Below are 22,080 nucleotides of genomic sequence, written 5' to 3'. Positions count from 1 at the left end.
TATTTTCCTTTCCAATTGGGAACTTTGTCATGAAATACCTAGCTAGGACAGTGGAAACATTCCTATTGGCCGAGAACCGATCACGTTGCTTGAATGTACCCCTTTGATACAAATCAGGTTATAGCATCTTACGTATATTTCAGTAATCACTTTTAACAAACTTAATCTCATGAAATCTATATAAAGCAAAATCTACTCAAAACATATGGTTGATGTCGAGAATATACATTAATGTATTGGACTTTTGGTTAAAAGATACAATTCTCTTAACTTCTGTTCATGATAAGGAGTATTACATGTATGTTGGCGACAATGCAAATATGAAATCAAGAGCTAAAACTTCCCTAGGCCGATTTTGTCACTGTAGGATTTCGTCTATATGATTATCATGAGTCGTAATTATCACATAATTTGTTTTCATGTAATGTTTTTGATCAAGTTTCTTAAAATAAACCAACCCATTCATTGAAGCAGCTGGAATCAACTAATACAATTTTAGTTTTGAAATGAACTAAGTCAAATCAACAGAGAATGATCACATTTCGAGAAATTGTGTATTTACAGGCAGGCTAATAGCAATTAAACAAAATGTCTTAGACAGAACAATCAAACTTAATTTTGAATTTGACTCTACTTGACATATTTAAACAGTTTTTAAATTATCTCGAGATATTTGGGAAATTGTGTCAAATTTTCTTGAACAGTTAAAAGAAATGTATACATGTATGTATCTTGATCATTGAGTTAAAAATTAACCAACACTGTTTGTTCTTTTCAATTGAAAGCTAATCCTCAGCTAAATTCTTAGGAAAGCTTACAGATTCCTATTGGTCAAGCACCAAACAACGTGGGTTGAATTGAAACCCTGTAACAAATCGGGCCTTCTTATTTTCAGTATTCAATATTTACAAACTGAGTCTCATGTAATCTAAAATGTACTCACAACATATAATCGTAGATGTCGAGAAAATTCTAAATATATAATTGAACTGTCAGTTATTACATCAAACATTTCTCGTGACGTCTTTACAGTACATAATAACCTGAAGGTTATGCTGGTTTTAATTAAAGAAACAAAACAATGTTTCGTTTCATAGGAGCTAGCTCACATGATTAACATCATGAGTTGTAATAATCACTGCATTTGTTTCCATGGAATGTTTATTTTATTCCTCTTTCTTCTCGAATTTCAATTTCTCTACATAACTCAACCCATTGAGGCAACTGAAACCAACTAATAAAACCTTGCTTTGAAATAAGCGAAGTCAAAATCAGCATAGGATGATCATATTTCTTAAACTGCGTATTTACAGGCGGGTTGAATATAAATTACAATATGTTTTTAACAGAACGATCAAGCTTAGCTCTACAAATGTCGCAATTTCTTGGCAAAGGCTTCTATCTGCTGTTGTAAGATGAAAGTTTGCCAGAACTATTGTGATGTAGGCCTGCTAGGCTTTCGGGCCGAATTCATTTTTGTCTTTCAGGAATTTCATTGTTTATTTAGTCTCTCACAGTTGGTCAATGAGCGTCTATTGTGCACAAACATAATTTTGTCAATGGGCTACAATTTTTATTCATATCGCGTTACCACCCTCAGTTGTCAGAACCAGTATGTTGTTTGTTGAAAAACGAAATACATCTAACGTGTCAGAAAAATTGATATTGAAACAAAACTGTAATCGTGGTATTTCAAGTTTTCTCTTGAATTGCGTTTTACTTTGTTCATCCTTATAGTATTTGAACAGAGGATGCATGTTAATATACATGAATTAAAAACCTTATTTGCTTTTAAGGTTTTTTTTCTGCTTCGATTTGATTCTTAAAGCTTTTTTCAAAATTATCACCGGATTTGATTCAATGTAAATTTGTTATCTTATTTTTTTTCTTTTGAATGAACTGAAAAGGTGACTCATATACTTATACTTGATGAAATTATGACAAGATATCTTCAACCGCCCACAGTTGTGGACAAAATCGACCGATTGATCAGCAAGTCAAAATGATACAGGTAACACATGCAATCCAATACCGTACACGTTTTTTGTATGATACGTGATGTATCAATATTCTAAAACTTTTAATTCATTGTTGTGATAGGACCGCTCTTTACTTTTTCTATCAACATGCCTCAAATGATGCGAAATTGACATGACTGATGTCAATGTTGTATCACACCTGGTGATACATTTTGACTGAGGAGTAGTCAGCCACTGCCAGCTGACCGTGTGATGAGAATGTGATACCCAGTGGGTTGTACAGACCCTGTGCGATACACTGGAGGAAGCCACCTTGAGGGTCATAGTGGTGGATATGACCCGTGTTGTAACCTTTGGACATTGCAACATACATACCTGAGCTATCAGTGCATACACCGAAGCAGTAACATACTGGTTGACCATTGATGGTGGGTTTGATGGTGCGTTTTGTAGTACCATTGCCACCGGCAATATCCACTGTCTGTGATGAAAAGTCACTTATTATAACTCGATCATTGCTGTCAAAAGCCAGGAAATAAGGTTGAATCTCGACTGGTATGGTATGAAGGAGCTCACCATCAGTGGGGCTGTGCACTGTCAGTACCATCCTCGCCACATCTCCCACTGCAATGGTACCATCATTCTTGACAGCTACGCTCTGGAGGTCAACCGTGGTCTTACCGACCTCACTCGGTGGCACCGTTGGGAACTTGTATGCCAGCGTGTTGTCACTGTTGAACACCTTCACATGGGATGCACCTTCCTCAACAACCACCAAACAATTGTCGCTGCGTGTAGCTGCGATGCCACGTGGACCTGTAGGAGTCACGATATAAAAACAAACAGTCATAATAATCAATGGTTTATTTGGATTTCAATTTTCTAAAACCTCCAACAATGAAATATTTAATATAGTGTTAATAAGCAAAGGTGTCTGCCAAAGAATATTTTCGAGGTTGGATGTACTACATTGTATGCTTGGGAAATCACCACGTGTTAACGTATCCTTTAAGTTTTGAGGTTTTAAGCTTGTCTATATATCTATGCCCAGATAATGTGGCAGAAACTGTTTTTCATTAATGTATCTTTTAGTGTGAATAATGGGAAATATAAAAGACTTTGACTACCATACAGAAATCAAACGAAAATGCGTCGGGAAGAGCAAAGGCCAAAAAAACCATAATAATAAAAATTAAGCTTGTATTTGTTCATTTCATGGACACAAAAAAAGGAAATTGGATTTTTCAACATGGATGATGCATTTATATTAAAAACATCTCCATGTTATGAAAAACAAGGTATTCATTAAAATGTCATGCATTACATTTACTGCGATACCGTTTCATGAGATCTTGTGAGGAAAAAAATATATTAACCTTATAATGATGGGCAAAGAAGAATTGTTAGTGTGCATAATTCTGGAGATGCACTGTAGTTTAAACTTACATCCTTGCATTGGAATCGTGCTTTTCTTGTTGCCATCGATGCTGCAGATCACAACTCGACTGTTGAATTGGTCACCCACTGCAATCTCATCAGGTTTACGAGCAGCAACGTCCCAAGCCCCTCTAAACTCTCCTGGATTGCTTCCCGCTGTATCAAACTCTCGATACAGCTCCCATTTGCCTTCCGTTACCACCTCACCCAGACTGATGCCACCAACACCCTCAGTCTGCTTGAACTTCAGGAATGCGAGCCTGTTGTCAACTCTAGGTATACTCTGATCTGCCAACAATTTCAAGTCTATGCTGATTGTGGGATAGAGTGAGAGAAAGTCACTATCTGATGCAGTACTTGCCACCTCTCTAGCTGTGTCTAGTGAATGCGCGAATCTCTCCAATGCCAAGCACATAGTTTTCTCACATTCTTCCAGTTTTTGTTCGCGATCTGTTTGGATGTTTTTGATGTCGTCAACGATGCGATTTTCCTTAGCCGTTACCTCTGCTCGTATCTCAGCTGCTTTGTCTTGCACTTCTGTCATGACCCTCTTAACTGTGACACCCAAATTTTCCTTCATTCTGAAGACTTCCTCCCGAGATTTCTGGATATGCAACATTGTGTTTTCAAGTGGAGTAAACAGTTCAGCCAATGACTGCTTGAAAACCGATGTGGCTTCATCTCTCTCAATATATGTGTGTTCTGGCATGCGGTGGTTTATGACGGTACAATCTCGGCAGATCAACAACTCACATGACGTACAAAAGAACCGTGCCACTTCCCCCTCATGGATCAGACATTTCGGATGTTGTTTCAGATGTTTCTTTGTGACTGTAACCTTTCCCTCACGAATGTCCTTCAATGGAGCTACCTTGTGGTTTGATGTGGCTGCGAATCGAAGATGCATTCTGCTGCAGACTGAGCACATATACTGGCCACAATCCAGACATCGCTGCGTTGCCTCGTTGTCTTCCTCACATACATCACACAAAAGACAGGTATCACCCGATCCCACTATCTTTTCCTGAAGTTTAAGCTCCTCAACCAGACCAATCAAATGAAAGTTGGTTTTCAGACCCTGCACCCCAACCTCAGGAAGCTTTGTCTCCTGTCGACACACAGGGCAAGGAATCGCTGCAGCACCCTGATGCTTCTTGCTGCAGTATTTCAGCAGACATTGCTCACAAAAGCTATGCAGGCATTCCAGTATCTTGGGCTGTTGGTATCTCTCGTGGCAGATGCTGCACTCAAGATGATGTCTGCTGATCGTCTCTAGAGCTGAACTTACTGCAGGTCCAGTTGCCATTTTTGTCTAATAAATGTGAGAAAAAATATTTTATTTAAAACATAAGAGTGATACAAATGCATCATTCGCACGCTTTCTTTATGGGTAGGGACCAATAGTAATTGGCAGGATGTATTTTTGTATTTGATATGAAACGATGTGTGCAGGGCTCTCAAGATGTTAATTAAAAAGAAACAAGTGCACAATCATATCCTTATCCATAAACTGCACCTCCCCTTCAAAACATCACATATTTTATTTCATTTGTGATGCTTCCTTGGATTTGTGATATTGTTCGTTAATCCGGGAAGGCAGAAATTTGACAGTGACTTTATCATCTGATATTGCACTTTATCATTATGTCAAATTTCTGAATGCAAAACATCAATAAATGTGCAAATATAGTTGTAAGATGCTCCATAGTAGTGGCCCCATGAATATTTTTTTCTCCTGGATTTCCTTTGTATTTAGAGCCACACAGCAATAGGCGTGCATGCTAAGATCTCCTGAAAAGGAAATTCACTTTCGAAGGACTGCTATACAGGCCTGTGCTTGTGCACAACCAGGACAAGCGAAATCCGTACATCATGTAATATATTCAGGGGAAGTTTGGAGTATAACTACATGTAGTATATAGGCTTCTCGAGGTCATGGATTTACCATGATGCACCATTGACCTTATGATTATTTTGTGTAGTTTGTGCACTAGGTAGATTTCATAGCGGATATCAATTGGAAAACAGTCCAAATTTGAAATTCAGGAAACACGTCATTGTAGGAAATGTACAAATGTAGCACAATCGCAATGGGTGCGTGACTCAATATACAAAAATGGCCAGTATCACAACATGTTGTGTATAGACATGAATAAAGTTATAGTCATACCATATAGGTCAGCAATACTGCCAAAAGAAGACGCGACCTTATTTCATAATTACCATATACATGTATACTGTTTTCATAAAAAGGTCCTTAACGAGGTTGAAATTAGCACTTTTGTTGTTTCTTATGCAGAGTCGTCTCATAGATTTGTAACTGTCATGAACAGATGGGTACTCCATTCTTTCCCATTATATTTTCTGAGATAACATGACATGGTTCCTCTTTATCGTTTTATTTCCATCTACGTTTATATTGTTTTACAAGCTGTCAGTGTCATTCTTTTTTAAAACATGTTAAATCATAGTCCTTTCTATCGAGCAATGCCATTACTCTATATATTAACAGCCATAAAACGAGTACACGTAGAACATGTACATGTACGTCATACATGCACATGTTCATTTGTCATGTTTGTACATGTATCATAAAACAAATGTATTGTAGGATTCCCAAACGTATACAGACACGCAAAAAATGACACATCATAATTTTACGACAAAATGCTCCTCCAGGATTTAAGGAAGACAAAGATTATTGTGCTCACATTTATCCGACGTTCCCTGTTTGGATGGTAAAAACTGAAATGATGTTTCTGTTGAGTCGAAAGAAGCAAATCTTCAGGCTCGAAGCAATCAACGCGGAAGTGGAAGTCGACGTAAAATGTAATATGAAGAGCGCCTCCAAGGGACAGCACGGCAATTTTTCCTGTGCTTCTTGTAGGTCAATGGCCGAGTTCGGGCAGCCTAGTCTTGACACGGGTCGTATTGTTCTTGCGACCGACCGGCGAGAACACGACTCACGAATACTGCACTCGGAACAGGATATCTGTCTGGGTTTTGCTCGCACCACTGAGTTAATATAGCTCCATGCACAAACAAAATACCCGTGTCAGGAACAGACCGCCCGAACTCGGCCTATGGTACAAGTTAAGTAGATGTTCGTGATCAGCTGTTCGAATATTTTACTCACTCTGACTCTGGACTCTGGACAAAAACTGAATCTAAAATCAATTAAGGAATAATACCAAGGGCGTCATCGACATCCTTCGCCATCGGCAGTGCACTGTATTCGAATGTCTTTTTCAAGTTGTCTGCCCAAACTCTCCCTTTGTTACCCGTTGAGGGGGTAATTTGAACGGATTATTGTGTTTCCTTGTTTAGCAAAAACAAGGGATGGCCATTTTGTTTGGCAGCGCACTCCTCATTTCCCCACCTCATTACAAAAACTTCATTAGATATGTATATACTTTTTAAATTTCCATTTTCCATTTTTTTGTATTTTTAAAATAAAATGTCTCCATGCATTCATTGTTTATTGAAGGGGGGGGGGGAGGGGTGTGGGGAAGATTCGAAAGTACCTACGGCCTTTAAAAAACAAACACTTGAGGATGTCCAAATGAGACTGATTCCCGATTTAAGGACGGTATCATTTTTCTTCATTTTTCTTTAAAAAAATAACCCGCGTTCATTGCCTGAAACGGGATATCTAAGCCCCTTTTACTTTTTTGTAAATTTTTTTTTAAAATAAATTCTAAACTGTATTAAATGCTGCATCTTACTCAATATATGTCGGAAAACATGCATTTCTCATATGATTTTAAGTTTTATTCTCAAGTCATTCTTTATGAAAAGTCTATTTGCGATCACAAAATAGTGATATCCCCATTTTTTGACTTTTGACTTTTATTCAATTCACTGTTTGCAGAGCTCTGATGAGACTGACCATCTGGCAAGTGGCTGTATATGATGAACTCACTTGGATTAAAGCTCACGGACAAAATACACTTTGTAGTTTTGATTATTGTGTAGAATTTGGATGCCTCGTCATCATTCAGATTGTTTGCAGCTTTATGTTGCTACTTCTACGGCATTAACCGATGTGGATGGAGATTTAGAGGTGATTCACACTCACAATTGCAAATTATGTACATTATTATTCCACACCATTCAAAGGGGCCGTTTCCATTCGAATATGAAAAAAAATGTAAAAAAGTACATTAACAAATTCATTCAACTTTTCCCTCACGTTTCAACACGTTTTTGTTTTGGAAATGGACTTGATTCCAGTTGAACATTGTCCGATTCAGTCACTAGCCGAGTCTGAGTCAAACCGAGTTCAAAAGGTAACGAGTCTGATGCCAGTCACGAGTCAAACAAAAATAAACAAATAAACTGACTCGAGTCCTCCAAAATATACCCGCCTGAATCACCTGAAGGAGGGGGGGGGGGGTGATAATTCAAATTACGTTTGCTGAATAATTACTCATAAACCTATTATGGGACAACTTTTCCTCCCACTCCCCATTTTAAATTGAATAAATCTGTATTGCCAAAAAATACACCAAATAAATTCAATTAGATAAAAAAACGCTTCTTTGCCATTTAAAAACTCTCCGATCAAATTCAAATACAAGTGTCAATAACAGGACTATTTAATAAGGAATCGAAATGTTAAGGGTCATTGAAAAATGTCCAAACAATTAGAGTGTTGTCTGCTAAATGAGTAACGCCTACCTCCTGTAAGTCATTTAAAAAGTTGAACAAAACATACAGTTAGCACATCACTGATTAGTTTGAAGAAATCCCCGCTTTATTGAAAATAAACAAGTTTTTTGGGCAATATACAGACAAACAAGTACAGTGTAGTGCATTGTAGACGAGTGTACGGTACTCGAGTGCGCGGTCGATCTTTTGGACTTCGTTCAATTGGCACTCAAGGGTATTTATTAGTATCTTCCCGTGTCAGGCTTGTGTGACTCCTTCTGTTTGCACAAAGTCAATTGCATTCGCGTACTGGTATCGTGAAGCCCTGTGTATCGGCCTTACACATACACAAATGCAAAGTACAAGCCTGCATACAAAACATGCACCACAGTTTAATAAGCTATAGCTGTAGCATTTAATTGTTCTAAAACACTGTTTTTCTTTCCAATCAGGAACTTTGTCATGAAATACCTAGCTAGGACAGTGAAAACATTCCTATTGGCCAAGAACCGATCACGTTGCTTGAATTTAACCCTTTGTAAAAAAATCAGGTTAGCATCTTACGTATATTTCAGTATTCACTATTTACATACTTTATCTCATGAAATCTATATGAACTAAAATCTTCTCAAAACATATCGATGATGTCGAGAATATACATTAATGTATTGGACTTTTGGTTAAAAGATACAACAATTCTCGAAACTTCTGTTCATGATAACTCGAGTGTTACGTGCATGTTAGTGACAATGCAAATATGAAAACAAGAGCTAAAACTTCCCTAAGCTGTTTTTTGGTCACTTCAGGATTCGTCTATCATGTCTATATGATTATCATGAGTCGTAATTATCACATGATTTGTTTACATGTAATGTTTTTGATCAAGTTTCTTAAAATATACCAACCCATTCATTGAAGCAGCTGAAATCAACTAATAAAACTAAGTTTTGAAATGAGCTAAGTCAAATCAACAGAGAATGATCACATTTCGAGAAATTGTGTATTTACAGGCAGGCTAACAGCAATTAAACGAAATGTCTTAGACAGAACAATCAAACTTAATTTTGAATTTGACTCTACTTGAAATATTTATACAGTTTTTAAATTATCTCGAGATTTTTGGGAAACTGTGTCAATTTTTTTTTTGACAGTTGAAAGAAATGTAGGCTATGCATGTATCTTGATCATTGAGTTAAAAATTAACCAACACTGTTTTTTTCTTTTTAATTGAAAGCTAATCCTTGTCATTAAATCCTTAGGAAAGCTTATACATTCCTATTGGTCAATAACCCATCACGTGGGTTTAATTGGAACCCTGTAACAAATCAGGCCTTCTCGTTTTCAGTATTCAATATTTACAAACTGAGTAGCATGTAATCTAAAATGTACTCACAACATATAATCGTAGATGTCGAGAAAATTCTAAATATATAATTGAACTGTCAGTTATTACATCAAACATTTCTCGTGACTTCTATACAGTACATAATAACCTGAAGGTTATGCTGGTTTTAATTAAAGAAACAAAACAATGTTTCGTTTCATAGGAGCTAGCTCACATGATTAACATCATGAATTGTAATAATCACTGCATTTGTTTTCCATGGAATGTTTTTTTTTATTCCACTTTCTTCCCGAATTTCAATTTCTCTACATAGCTCAACCCATTGAGGCAACTGAAACCAACTAATAAAACCTTGTTTTGAAATAAGCGAAGTCAAAATCAGCATAGGATGATTATATTTCTTAAACTGCGTATTTACAGGCGGGTTAAATATAAATTACAATATGTTTTTAACAGAACGATCAAGCTTAGCTCTACAAGTGTCGCAATTTCCAGGCAAAGGCTTCGATCTGCTGTTGTAAGATGAACGTTTGCCAGAACTATTGTGGTGTAGGCCTGCTATGCTTTCGGGCCGAATTCATTTTTGTTGTTGTCATTCTGGAGTTTCATTGTTTATTTAGTCTCTCACAGTTGGTCAATGAGCGTCTATTGTGCACATAATTTTGCCAATGGGCTACGATTTGTATTCATATCACATTGACACCCTCAGTTGTCAGAACCAGTATGTTGTTTGTTGAAAAACGAAATACATCTAACGTATGAGAGAAACTGATATTGAAACAAAACTGTAATCGTGTTATCTCAAGTTTTCTTTCGAATAGCGTTTTAATTTGTTTATCCTTACAGTACTTGAGCTGAGGATGAATGTTAATATACATGAATGAAAAACCGTATTTGCTTTTAGAGTTTTTCTTCTTCAATTTGATTCCTAAAGCTTTTTCAAAATTATCACCGGATTGATTCAATGTAAACTTTTTTATCTTATCCTTTTTTCTTTTGAATGAACTGAAAAGGATGACTCATTATAATTATACTTGACGAAATTAAGACAACCGCCCACTTTTTGTGGACAAAATTGACCGATTGATCAGCAAGTCAAAATGATACAGGTAACACATGCAGTCCAATACCGTACACGTTTTTTGTATGATACGTGATGTATCAATATTCTAAAACTTTTAATTCATTGTTGTGATAGGACCGCTCTTTACTTTTTCTATCAACATGCCTCAAATGATGCGAAATTGACATGACTGATTACAATGTTGTATTACACGTGGTGATACATTTTGACTGAGTTGTAGTCAGCCACTGCCAGCTGCCCATCAGATGAGAATGTGATACCCCGGGGGATGTACAGACCCTGTGCGATGCACTGGAGGAAGCCACCTTGAGGGTCATAGTGGTGGATATGACCCGTGTTGCCACCATTATGCATTGCAACATAGATACCTGAGCTATCAGTGCATACACCGAAGCAGTTACGTACTGGTTGACCATTGATGGTGGGTTTGATGGTGCGTTTTGTAGTACCATTGCCACCGGCAATATCCACTGTCTGTGATGAAAAGTCACTTATTATAACCCGATCATTGCTGTCAAAAGCTAGAAAATAAGGTTTAATCTTGACTGGTATGGTATGAAGGAGCTCACCATCAGTGGGGCTGTGCACTGTCAATACCATCCTCGCCACATCTCCCACTGCAATGGTACCATCATTCTTGACAGCTACGCTCTGGAGGTTAACCGTGGTCTTACCAACCTCACTCGGCGGCACCGTTGGGAACTTGTATGCCAGCGTGTTGTCGCTGTTGAACACCTTCACATGGGATGCGCCTTCCTCAACAACCACCAAACGATTGTCGCTGCGTGTAGCTGAGATGCCGAGTGGACCTGTAGGGGGCACGATGTAAAAACAAGCAAAAATGGTCAATTTCAATCTGAATTGCAATTTATAAAAATATCAAAAATGAATCGGAGTGATAATTAATGTGTCCCTGGCCAAAAAATATACATTGTCAAATATACATTTACATTTGTACGTGTACATGCTAGGGATATCACTGTGTCTTAAGGTATAAATGTTCTTTATTATTATTATTATTATCCTGTACATTTTGATGTTTAAGCCTTTTGATAATTGCCTTTTGTATCTTTCGGACTCCTGACAACAGTTGAGAAATTAACCAGTGAACCAGTGTATCAGGAAAACTTATACTTCTTTCATTTTAAATGGATTTTTCTTTAGCTTTCATCCTTTGAAAAAATGCCATGAAACGAGCAAACAAATTTCATGAAAAAAAACAAGAGCAAACTAATTAAAAATGCGTGCGGACGGGGCAAAAACCCAATATCAAACATGAGGTTTAATTTACAGTAGTGTTTGTTCAATTTCTGAAAAAAATAGCAAGGAAATTTAATGTTTGACATGGACGATGTATAAATATTTAAAAATCTCCATGTTAAGAAAACCAAGGTATTCACTAAAACATGTTTCGCATGAAATTTACTGTGATTTAGTTCGATCAGATTTCTTGAGGTAAATTAAAAACAGATAATGATGGGGAAAGAAATACATGTACGCGTGTATAATTTGAGAGATTGCAATGCACGGTTATAAAAACTTACGTCCTTGCATCGGGATCGTGCTTTTCTGGTTGCCATCGATGCTGCAGATCACAACTCGGTTGTTCCAGTAGTCAGTCACTGCAATCTCATCAGGTTTACGAGCAGCAATGTCCCAAGCCCCATTAAACTCTCCTAGACCACTTCCCTTTCTACCAAACTCCCGACACAGCTCCCATTTGCCTTCCGCCACCACCTCACCCAGACTGATGCCACCAACACCCTCACTCGGCTTGAACTTCAGAAATGCAAGCCTGTTGCCAACTGTAGGCATTCTCTGATCTGCCAACAATTTCAAATCTTTACTGATTGTGGCATAGAGTGAGAGAAAGTCACTATCCGATGCAGTCCTTGTCACCTCTCTAGCTGTGTCTAGTGAATGCTGACATCTCTCCACTGCCAAGCCCATAGTTTTCTCATATTCGTTGAGTTTTTGTTCACGATCTGTTTGAATGATTTTAATGTCGTCAAGGATGCGATTTTCTTGAGCCGTTACCTCTGCTCGTATCTCAGCTGCTCTGTCCTGCACTTCTGTCATGACCCTCTTAACTGTGACACCCAAATCTTCTTTTATCTTTGAAACGTTCTCTCGTGACTTCTGGAGTTCCGTCATTGAGTTTTCAAGTGGAGAAAACAGTTCAGCCAATGACTGCTTGTACTTCGATGTGGCTTCATCACTCTCAACATACGAATGTTCTGGTTTGCAGTGGTTTATGACCGTGCAATCCCGGCAGATCAACACTTGACACGTTGTGCAAAAGAATCGTGTCACTTCGCCTTTATGTTTCGGACATTTTGAATTTGGCTTTTGGTTCTCCTTCGTTACTTTCACCGTTCCTTCACGAACGTCGTCCAAAGTAGCTATTACGTGGTTTGATGTTACAGGAATTCGTTTGTGTGAACTATAACATCGTGAGCAGATATTAAGTGAACAATCCAGACACCGATGTGTTGCCTCATTGCCATCATCACATGTCTCGCAGAGCAGCTTTGTGTCACCCGAACACACCAACTTTTCCTGCAGTTCCAATTCCTCCACCAGACCAATCAAATGAAAGTTTGTTTTCAGACCCTGCACCCCAACCTCAGGAAGCTTCGTCTCTTGCCGACACACAGGGCAAGGAATTTCTGCAGCTTCCTTATGCTTCTTGCTGCAGTATTTCAGCAGACATTGCTCACAGAAGCTATGCAGACATTCCAGTATCTTGGGCTGTTGGTATCTCTCCTGGCATATGCTGCACTCAAGATGATGTCTGCTGATCGACTCTAGTGCTGAACTTACTGCAGGTCCAGTTGCCATTTCTGTCTAATAAATGTGAAGAAAACTATATTTTATTTAAAACATAACAGTGATAAAAATGTATCACTCGTATGTTTCCCTTTATGGGTAGGGACCACTAGTAATTGACAGGATGTGTTTTTGCATTTGAAATGAATCGATGTGTGCAGGGCTCTCAAGATGTGAATTAAAAGAAACAAGTGCAAAATCATATCCTTATCCATAAACTGCACCTCCTCTTCAAAACATCACATATTTTATTTTATCTGTGATGCTTCCTTGGATTTGTGATATTGTTGGTTAATCCGGGAAGGCAGAAATCTGAAAGTGACTTTATCAACTAATATTGCACTTTATCATTATGTCAAATTTCTGAATGCAAAACATCACTAAATGTGCAAATTTAGTTGTAAGATGCTCCATAGTGGCCCGGCCCATGAATATTTTTTCTCCTGGACTTCCTTTGTATTTAGAGCCACACAGCAATAGGCGTGCATGCTAAGATCTCCTGAAAAGGAAATTCACTTTCGAAGGACTGCTATACAGGCCTATATGCTTGTGCATAACCAGGAAAATCGAAATCCGTACATCATGTACATGTAATATATTCAAGGGAAGTTTGGAGTGTAACTAGTATAGGCCTATGCACCATTGACCTTATGATTATTTTGTGTATTTTGTGCACTAGGTATATTTCATAGCAGATATCAATTGGAAAACAGTCTAAATTTGAAATTCAGGAAACACATCATTGTAGGAAATGTACAAATGTAGCACAATCGCAATTGGTGCGTGACTCAATATAGAAAAGTGGCCAGTATAGACATGTTTATGGGGTCAACTTCACAACATGTGTATAGACATGAATAAAGTTATAGTTATACCATATAGGTCAGCAATACTGCCAAAAGAAGACGCGACCTTATTTCATAATTACCATATATTGTTTTCATAAAAAGGTCCTTAACAAGGTTGAAATTAGCACTTTTGTTGGTCCTTATGCAGAGTCGTCTCATAGATTTGTAACTATCAATAATAATCATGAACAGATGGATACTCCATTCTTTCCCATTATCATGATTATATTTTCTGGGTAAACATGACATGGTTCCTCTTTATCGTTTTATTTCCATCTACGTTTATAATTATATTGTTTTACAAGCTGTCAGTGTCATTCGTTTTTAAAACATGTTAAAATCCATAGTCCTTTGCATCGAGCAATGCCATTATTCTATATATATTTACAGCCATATAACGAGTACACGTAGAACATGTATGCCTACATGTACGTTATACATGCACATGTTCATTTGTCATGTTTGTACATGTATCAATATCATTAAAAAAAATGTAGGCCTATTTAGGATTCCCGATCCCAAAGGCCAAACGTATACAGACACGCAAAAAATGACACATCAGAATTTTACAACAAAATGCTTCTCCAGGATTTAAGGAAGACAAAGATTACTGTGCTCACATTTATCCGACGTTCCCTGTTTGGATGGTAAAAACTAAAATGATGTTTCTGTTGAGTCGAAAGAAGCAAATCTTCGTGCTCGAAGCAATCAACGCGGAAGTGGAAGTCACCATGAAATGTAATATGAAGAGCGCCTCCAAGGGACAGCACGGCAATTTTTCCTGCGCGCGCTCTGGATGTAGGTCAATGGCCGAGTTGGGGCAGCCTAGTCTTGACACGGGTCGTATTGTTCTTGCGACCGAACGGCGAGAACACGTACACGACCCACGAATACTGCACTCGGAACAGGATACCTGTCTGGGTTTCGCTCGCACCATGGAGTTAATATAGCTCCATGCACGAACAAAATACCCGTGTCAAGAACAGACCGCCCGAACTCGGCCTATATGGTACAAGTTAAGTAGATGTTCGTGATCAGCTGTTCGAATATTTTACTAGGCTCTGACTTAGACTTGATGGCAAGTCGTTAGACTATAGTGGTTTATGTCAAAAACTGAATCTAAAATCAATTAAGGAATAATACCGAGGGCGTCATCAAGCGCCATCGCAGTGCATTCGAATGTCTTTTTCAAGTTGTCTGCCCAAACTCTCCCTTTGTTACCGTTGGGGGGGGGGGGGGTAATTTGAACGGATTATTGTGTTTCCTTGTTTAGCAAAAACAAGGGATGGCCATTTTGTTTAGCAGTGCACTCCTCATTTCCCCACCTCATTAAAAAAACTTCTTTATTTAGATATGTATATACTTTTTTAATTTCCATTTTCCATTTTTTTTTGTATTTTTAAAACAAAATGTCTCCATGCATTCATTGTTTTTTGAGGGGGGGGGGGGGAGGGGTGTGGGGATGGAGGGGGGGGGGGAAAGATTCAAAAGTACCTACGGCCTTTGAAAAAAAACACACTTGAGGATGTCCAAGTGAGACTGATTCCCGATCTAAGGGCGATATCATTTTTTTTTCATCTTTCTTAAAAAAATAACCCGCGTTCATTGCCTGAAACGGGATATCTAAGCCCCTTTTCCTTTTTTTTTTTTTTTATCAATTCTAAACTGCATTAAATGCTGCATCTTACCCGATATATGTCGGAAAACATGCATTGCTCATATTATTTTAAGTTTTATTCTCAAGTCATTCTTTGTGAAAAGTCTATTTGCGATCACAGGCAAAAAAGTGATATCCCCATGAAACCATGCAGTTGCTTCTGACTTTTATTCAATTCACTGTTTGCAGAGCTCTGATGAGACTGACCATCTGGCAAGTGGCTGTATATGATGAACTCACTTGGATTAAAGCTCATGGACAAAATACACTTTGTAGTTTTGATTATTGTGTATAATTTGGATGTCTTGTCATCATTCAGATTGTTTGCAGCTTTAGGTTGCTACTTCTACGGCATTAACCGATGTGGATGGAGATTTAGAGGTGATTCACACTAACAATTGCAAATTATGTACATTATTATTCCACACCATTCAAAGGGGCCGTTTCCATTAGAATATGAAAAAAAAGGTAAAAAAGTACATTAACAAATTCATTTTACTTTTCCCTCACGTTTCAACACTTTTTGTTTTTGGAAATGGACTCGATTCGAGTTGAACATAGTTCGAATCAGTCACTAGCCGAGTCTGACTCAAACCGAGTCCAAAAGGTATAACGAGTCTGATGCCACTCACGAGTCAAACAAAAAAATAAACAAATAAACTGACTCGAGTCCTGCAAAATATACCCGCCTGAATCACCTGAAGTTACTACATCTTTCTTGTTAATTATTATCCCCCAAATTCCAATACAGTCTCAATAACAGGACTATTTAATTAGGAATCGAAATAATAAGTGTCATTAAAAAATATCCAAACAATTAGAGTGGTGTCTGCTAAATGTGTAACACCTATCTCCTTTAAGTCACTTAAAAATTTGAACAAAACTTCAAAGTAATAGCACATCATTGATTAGGTTGAAGAAATTCCCACTTTATTGAAAATATACAAGTTTTTTTAGCCAAAATATACAGACAAACAAGTATAGTGTAGTGCATTGTAGACGAGTGTACGGTACTCGAGTGCGCGGTCGATCTTTTGGACTTCGTTCAATTGGCACTCAAGGGTATTTATTAGTATCTTCTTGTGTCAGGCTTGTGTGACTCCTTCTGTTTGGGCAAAGTCTATATTGCATTCGCGTACTGGTATTTTGAAGCCAGTTGTGTCAGTTATAACATCAAACATTTCTCGTGACTTCTTTACAGTACATAATAACCTGAAGGTTATGCTGGTTTTAATTAAAGAAACAAAACAATGTTTCTTTTCATAGGAGCTAGCTCACATGATTAACATCATGAGTTGTAATAATCACTGCATTTGTTTCCATGGAATGATTTTTTTTTATTTCACTTTCTTCTCGAATTTCAATTTCTCTACATAACTCAACCCATTGAGGCAACTGAAACCAACTAATAAAACCTTGTTTTGAAATAAGCGAAGTCAAAATCAGCATAGGATGATTATGTTTCTTAAACTGCGTATTTACAGGCGGGCTGAATATAAATTAAAATTATGTTTTGTACCAGAACGATCAAGCTTAGCTGTACAAGTGACGCAATTTCTTGGCAAAGGCTTCTATCTGCTGTTGTAAGATGAAAGTTTGCCAGAACTATTGCGATATAGGCCTGCTAGGCTTTCGGGCCGAATTCATTTTTGTTGTTGTCTTTCTGGAGTTTCATTGTTTAAATAGTCTCTCACAGTTGGTCAATGAGCGTATATTGTGCACATACATAATTTTGCCAATGGGCTACAATTTGTATTCATATCACATTGACACCCTCAGTTGTCAGAACCAGTGTGTTGTTTGTTGAAAAACGAAATACATCTAACGTATCAGAAAAATTGATATTGAAACAAAACTGTAATCGTGGTATTTCAAGTTTTCTCTTGAATAGCGTTTTACTTTGTTTATCCTTACAGTACTTGAGCTGAGGATGCATGTTAATATACATGAATTAAAAACCTTATTTGCTTTTAGAGTTTTTCTTCTTCAATTTGATTCATAAAGCTTTTTCAAAATTATCACCGGATTGATTTAATGTAAACTTTTTTATCTTATCTTTTTTTCTTTTGAATGAACTGCAAAGGTGACTCATTATAATTATACCTGATGAAGTTAAGACAACCGCCCACTTTTGTGGACAAAATCGACCGATTGATCAGAAAGTCAAAATAATAAAGGTAACACATGCAATCCAATACCGTACACGTTTTTTTGTATAATACGTGATGTATCAATATTCTAAAACTTTTAATTCATTGTTGTGATAGGACCGCTCTTTACTTTTTCTATCAACATGCCTCAAATGATGCGAAATTGACATGACTGATTACAATGTTGTATCACACCTGGTGATACATTTTGACTGAGGAGTAGTCAGCCACTGCCAGCTGCCCATCAGATGAGAATGTGATACCCCGCGGGTAGTGCAGACCCTGTGCAATGCACTGGAGGAAACCACCTTGAGAGTCATAGTGGTGGATATGACCCGTGTTGCCACCATTATGCATTGCAACATAGATACCTGAGCTATCAGTGCATACACTGAAGCAGTAACGTACTGGTTGACCATTGATGGTGGGTTTGATGGTGCGTTTTGTAGTACCATTGCCACCGGCAATATCCACTGTCTGTGATTCATAGTCACTTATTATCGCTCGATCATTGCTGTCAAAAGCCAGAAAATGAGGTTTAATCTTGACTGGTATGGTATGAAGGAGCTCACCATCAGTGGGGCTGTGCACTGTCAATACCATCCTCGCCACATCTCCCACTGCAATGGTACCATCATTCTTGACAGCTACGCTCTGGAGGTCAACCGTGGTCTTAACGACCTCACTCGGCGGCACCGTTGGGAATTTGTATGCCAGCGTGTTGTCGCTGTTGTACACCTTCACATGGGATGCGCCTACCTCAACAACCACCAAACGATTGTCGCTGCGTGTAGCTGCGATGCCACGTGGACCTGTAGGGGGCACGATGTAAAAACAAACAATAGTGGTCAATTTCAATCTGAATTGCAATTTATAAAAATATCAAAAATGAATTGGAGTGATTATTAATGTGTCCCTGGCCAAAAAATATACATTGTCAAATATACATTTACATTTGTACGTGTACATGTTAGGGATATCACTGTGTCTTAAGGTATCCTGTACATATTGATGTTTAAGCCTTTCGATAATTGCCTGTTGTATCTTTCAGTGGGATAATAGGAAAAAAACTAAAAGACTTCTGACAACAGTTGAGAAATTAACCGGTGAACCAGTGAATTAGGAAAACTGATATTTCTTTTATTTTAAATGGATTTTCCTTGAACTTTCATCCCTTTAAAAAAATGTCATGAAACGAGCAACCAAATTTCATGAAAAAAACAAGAGCAAACTAATTAAAAATGAGTGGGGACAGGGCAAAACCCCAATATCAAACATGAGGTTAAATTTACAGTAGAGTTTGTTCAATTTATTAACAATATAGCAAGGAAATTTGATTTTTGACATGAACGATGCATTTATATTTAAAAATCTCCATGTTATGAAAACCAAGGTATTCATTAAAACATGTTTCGCATGAAATTAACTGTGATTTAGTTTCATCAGATCTCATTAAGGTAAATTAAAAACAGATAATGACGGGGAAAGAAATGTATGTGTGCATAATTTGAAAGATTGCAATGCACGGTAATTAAAACTTACGTCCTTGCATCGGGATCGTGCTTTTCTGGTTGCCATCGATGCTGCAGATAACAACGCGGTTATTGAGGAAGTCAGTCACTGCAATCTCATCAGGTTGACGAGCAGTAATGTCCCAAGCCCCATGGAACTCTCCTGGACCTCTTCCCTCTCTACCAAACTCCCGACACAGTTCCCATTTGCCTTCCGTCACCACCTCACCCAGACTGATGCCACCAACACCCTGACTTTGCTTGAACTTCAGAAATGCAAGCCTGTTGTCAACTCTAGGCATACTCTGACCTGCCAACAATTTCAAGTCTTTGCTGATTGTTGCATAGAGTGAGAGAAAGTCACTCTCTGATGCAGTCCTTGTCACCTCTCTAGCTGTGTCTAGTGAAAACTGAAATCTCTCCGCTGCCAAGCCCATAGTTTTCTCACATTCGTCCAGTTTTTGTTCGCGATCTGTTCGGATGTTTTTGATGTCATTAAGTATGCGATTTTCTTGAGCCGTTACCTCTGCTCGTATCTCAGCTGCTCTATCTTGCACTTCTGTCATGACTCTCTGAACTGTGACATCTAAATCTTCTTTCATTTTTGAGACTTTCTCTCGTGACCTTTCGAGCTCCGTCATTGATTTTTCTAGTGGAGAAACCAGTTCAGCCAACGATTGCTTGTACGTCGATGTGGCCAGATTTCTGTCGATGTACGAGTGTTCTGGCTTACAGTGGTCGATGACGGTACAATCTCGGCAGATCAGTGTTTCACAGGTCTTGCAGAAGAACCTTGTCACTTCGCCCACATGGATTGGACATTTTGAAATTTGTTGATGCTTTGATTTGATTTGATAAGATGAAGCCTTACCCTTACGAATGTCATCTAAGCTACTTATAACGTGAACTGATAACTGAGCAAACTTCATGTGAAATTTTGTACATTTGGAGCACATATTTTTGCAGCAGTCCATGCAGTGATCCGTTGCCTCACTTTCTTCCTCACAGACTTCACACAGCAGCTGCTTGCTGCCAGAACACACCACCTTCTCCTGAAGTTCAAACTCCTCAACCAGACCATTCAAATAAAAGTTGGTTTTCAGACCCTGCACCCTAACCTCAGGAAGCTTTGTCTCCTGCCGACACACGGGGCAAGGAATCGCTGTAGAGCCCTCGTGCTTCGTGCTGCAGTATTTCAGCAGACATTGCTCACAAAAGCTATGCAGGCATTCTAATATCTTGGGCTGTTGGTATCTCTCTTGACAGATGCAGCACTCAAGATGATGTCTGCTGATCGTCTCTAGAGCTGAACTTACTGCAGGTCCGGTCGCCATTTTGGTCTAATAAATGTGAAAAGAAACGTATTTTGTTAAAAAAATAAGAATGATAAAAATGTATCATGACTTTATCATTCACATGTCTTCTCATATGGGTAGGGACCAATAGTAATTGGCAGGATGTGCTTTGTATTTGAAACGAATCGCCAGATACAGGACTCTCAAGATGTGAATTAAAAAGTCCAAATCACACCCAATATCCATAACTGCACATCCTCTTAAAAATATCACAACTTTTATTTTACCTGTGATGCTTCCTTGGCATTTTTAGACGTGGGTTAATGCGGTAAGGTAGTGAAATCTGGAATGGACTTTAATCATCTAATGTTGAAATTCATCATTCGTGTCCAGTTTCTGAATGCAATCTATCAATTAACTTGTGATAAGTTAGAGTTGTAAGATGCTCCATAGTTGTCCTATAAAAACATGTCTCAAATACATGTACTGGCCTTCCTTGGTATTGAGAGCACAAAGCATTATGGCCTTATGTACATGCTACATTTCCTGAAAAGGACATTCACTATGGAAGCTGCTTGGTTTAATAACCAGAAGAAAAAAAAGCGAATCTCATACATCATGCACTTTACAGGGGCAATTTGGAATGTTGAAGGCACTTTAAAAAGAAAAGAAAAAAAGACACAATTATTATTTTTCCAGTGTAAAATATTATTATTTCAGAAAAAAAAGGTTAAAGAAGGCACTTTTGTTGTTCATCATATGGAAAGTGTCCTCATAATTATCGGGGTAATCCTTACTTTAGTAGGACACCGTTCCTATATAGGAAGGGAAAGACTCACCAAAACAGTTGACTAATAAATGACACTCAAAATTGGCATCCTGATATTTCTTGACACATCTGAGCAATTGGCAGTGACACTTTCTTGAATATCAGCAGGTTTAATTTGTGGAAAGAGGGCAGGGCTTTGATTTATGAAGGCAACTAAGGGGAAAAGACGACAGTGGCAATCAGAAAACGGACTCAAAAACCAAGAAGGCAAACATGAAAGCTCGATGCAATGAAAGCTCGATGCTGATTGGCTGATACAAAAATAAACATCTTATTTTATTTTTTTAGCAGCCAATCAGCAGCGAGCTTTCATTATGTAGGGCTTTCACTCGTGTTGTGAGAAAGTTCTACAACATGCACCTGACTGCAAAAAACAGGTAGGAAAGTCACATTTTCTTTGAAAGTGCTTTCAAAATTACAACTACATGTAACATGAGTTTAAGAAAAAAGACTGCTTTAGCCCGCA

The 22,080-nt window shown here is 38.0% G+C and overlaps 3 protein-coding genes across 3 annotated transcripts; all 3 read right to left on the bottom strand.

The window, feature by feature from the left end:
• Window positions 1–534: 534 nt before the first annotated feature.
• Window positions 535–6,233, bottom strand: LOC119733208 (E3 ubiquitin-protein ligase TRIM56-like). Its single transcript, XM_038206795.1, has 3 exons — window positions 6,128–6,233; window positions 3,426–4,728; window positions 535–2,795 (listed from the first exon to the last, which is right to left on the bottom strand). Exons 2-3 carry the CDS (start codon window positions 4,720–4,722, stop codon window positions 2,173–2,175), a joined length of 1,920 nt encoding a protein of 639 aa, XP_038062723.1. The 5' UTR covers window positions 4,723–4,728; window positions 6,128–6,233; the 3' UTR covers window positions 535–2,172.
• Window positions 6,234–10,483: 4,250 nt separating this feature from the next.
• Window positions 10,484–14,898, bottom strand: LOC119733209 (tripartite motif-containing protein 3-like). The gene is made up of 3 exons (XM_038206796.1): window positions 14,793–14,898; window positions 12,040–13,342; window positions 10,484–11,304 (listed from the first exon to the last, which is right to left on the bottom strand). Exons 2-3 carry the CDS (start codon window positions 13,334–13,336, stop codon window positions 10,682–10,684), a joined length of 1,920 nt encoding a protein of 639 aa, XP_038062724.1. The 5' UTR covers window positions 13,337–13,342; window positions 14,793–14,898; the 3' UTR covers window positions 10,484–10,681.
• A 1,839-nt stretch (window positions 14,899–16,737) lies between these two features.
• On the bottom strand, window positions 16,738–20,824 carry LOC119733012 (E3 ubiquitin-protein ligase TRIM71-like). Its single transcript, XM_038206593.1, has 2 exons — window positions 19,522–20,824; window positions 16,738–18,791 (listed from the first exon to the last, which is right to left on the bottom strand). The coding sequence occupies exons 1-2, from the start codon at window positions 20,822–20,824 to the stop codon at window positions 18,169–18,171; spliced, it is 1,926 nt and encodes a 641-aa protein (XP_038062521.1). The 3' UTR covers window positions 16,738–18,168.
• Between the last annotated feature and the right edge of the window lie 1,256 nt (window positions 20,825–22,080).

This window comes from Patiria miniata, unplaced genomic scaffold (assembly GCF_015706575.1).
Source record: "Patiria miniata isolate m_02_andy unplaced genomic scaffold, ASM1570657v1 HiC_scaffold_25, whole genome shotgun sequence".
NCBI lineage: Eukaryota > Metazoa > Echinodermata > Asteroidea > Valvatida > Asterinidae > Patiria > Patiria miniata.
Note: the sequence above shows the minus strand (reverse complement) of the source record. Positions and strands in the feature narration are given on the sequence as shown.

Excerpts from the sequence above, each read along its gene's own strand:
- LOC119733209 (XM_038206796.1), bottom strand. The coding sequence starts at position 13,336 with ATGGCAACTGGACCTGCAGTAAGTTCAGCACTAGAGTCGATCAGCAGA. Across the intron at positions 11,305-12,039 it reads CACGATCCCGATGCAAGGAC|GTCCACTCGGCATCTCAGCT; the intron begins GTAAGTTTTTAT and ends TGCCCCCTACAG.
- LOC119733208 (XM_038206795.1), bottom strand. The coding sequence starts at position 4,722 with ATGGCAACTGGACCTGCAGTAAGTTCAGCTCTAGAGACGATCAGCAGA. Across the intron at positions 2,796-3,425 it reads CACGATTCCAATGCAAGGAT|GTCCACGTGGCATCGCAGCT; the intron begins GTAAGTTTAAAC and ends TGACTCCTACAG.
- LOC119733012 (XM_038206593.1), bottom strand. The coding sequence starts at position 20,824 with ATGGCGACCGGACCTGCAGTAAGTTCAGCTCTAGAGACGATCAGCAGA. Across the intron at positions 18,792-19,521 it reads CACGATCCCGATGCAAGGAC|GTCCACGTGGCATCGCAGCT; the intron begins GTAAGTTTTAAT and ends TGCCCCCTACAG.